General features: G+C 48.9%; 1 protein-coding gene across 1 annotated transcript; it reads left to right on the top strand.

Moving 5' to 3' along the window:
- Nucleotides 1-981: 981 nt before the first annotated feature.
- On the top strand, nt 982-1,359 carry LOC101850176 (Golgi SNAP receptor complex member 2-like; the record flags this gene model as incomplete). The annotated part of the gene is given in 1 exon segment (XM_035970055.1): nt 982-1,359. A coding segment is annotated over 1 exon segment (368 nt), but the record flags the coding sequence as incomplete, so codon positions are not given.

Raw genomic sequence — 1,359 nt, 5'->3', positions numbered from 1 at the left:
GGGGATTCAGAGGGTCCTTGCCCTGTTTTTCCCCATAGTCTAATATTTTGCAATTAGGTTTGACTTTTTCTGGAAAATAAAATGATTGATTTGTGAGTGTGTTAGTGGCCATAAGTGTGATTTGCAGAAAAAAACAAAAAAAGAAATACAGCAGTTTGATCCCCAAAAGCAGCGAATCTGTGCACGAGAGTGAGAGTCATAATGTAGGGGCTGCCCATGTTCCTAGATAGTTGCAGAGGGGAGGGACCAATGAACAGCCCGACTGCATGCGCAGAAGACGAATTGTCACTGAGGGGCGTTCTCTTGACTTATACCAAACCTCTTTTGGGCCATACTGTGAAAAGTGACGACACGGGCGACGAAGGGAGGATGTCAACTACCCGATAAAAGACTGTTATATCGTCACTGCGCTGGTAAACAATGGCATATCTCAGAGTTGGGCCAAAATGCAGAGGTAGCATTTTGTTTTGATTTTGTTTGGTGGTACTATATATCTTATCTTTAGGTAAAACCGAAACAAAATTGCCCTGGCAGTCGCAAAAGAAACATGCATGGCAAGTTATACTATTCATCATCATCATCATCATCAATGCCTTTCACCCCTGGCAGGGTAAAGGCCAAATACAAGCTCCTTCCATTTATCTCTGTCCTGAGCCATCCTTCCAAGCTCGTTCCAAGTGAGCTTCATTTCTCTCATGTCCCTTTCCACGCATCTCCTCCATGTTTCCCGTGGCCTACCCCTGCCTCGTGCTCCTAATATACTATTATTAGATGATAAATTTGTCAAGTTAAACAGTCTCTGTGTGTTACCAGGGAGAGTTTTTAACGTATATGTACGTTGGTTTCCGCAGTTATGTTTAAAAGCAAAGAGAGTTCCTTTTCACCTGTAAGCGTACTCTGGTTTCCCGCAGGTACGTGCAAGAGCAGGAGGAGAGTTTTTACGTATAAATTAATTATACGTACGTTGTTTTTTCCCCCACAGGTACATGCGAGAGCAGGAGGAGAGCGAACGGGAGGCCCTCCTGTCGCGCACATTCACCACCAACGAGCAGGAGCACTCGGTGATGATCGACCCGGCGCTGCAGCACCACTCGCGCCTCAACGACTCGCACCGACAGCTGGACGACCTACTCAGCCACGGCGGCAGCATCATCTCGGGCCTACGCGACCAGCGCGTCACGCTGAAGGGCGCCCAGCGGCGCATCCTGGACATCGGCAACACGCTGGGGCTGACCAACACGGTTATGCGGCTCATCGAGAAGCGCACAGGCCAGGACAAGGTCATCATGGTGGCGCTCATGCTGGCCAGCTGTGTGCTCATGTACTGCGTGTGGCGCTACTTCTCCTGAGCCGCTACTG

This window comes from Aplysia californica, unplaced genomic scaffold, assembly GCF_000002075.1.
Source record: "Aplysia californica isolate F4 #8 unplaced genomic scaffold, AplCal3.0 scaffold00215, whole genome shotgun sequence".
Classification (NCBI taxonomy): Eukaryota; Metazoa; Mollusca; class Gastropoda; order Aplysiida; family Aplysiidae; genus Aplysia; species Aplysia californica.
This window is presented reverse-complemented; position numbering and strand designations above follow the sequence as displayed.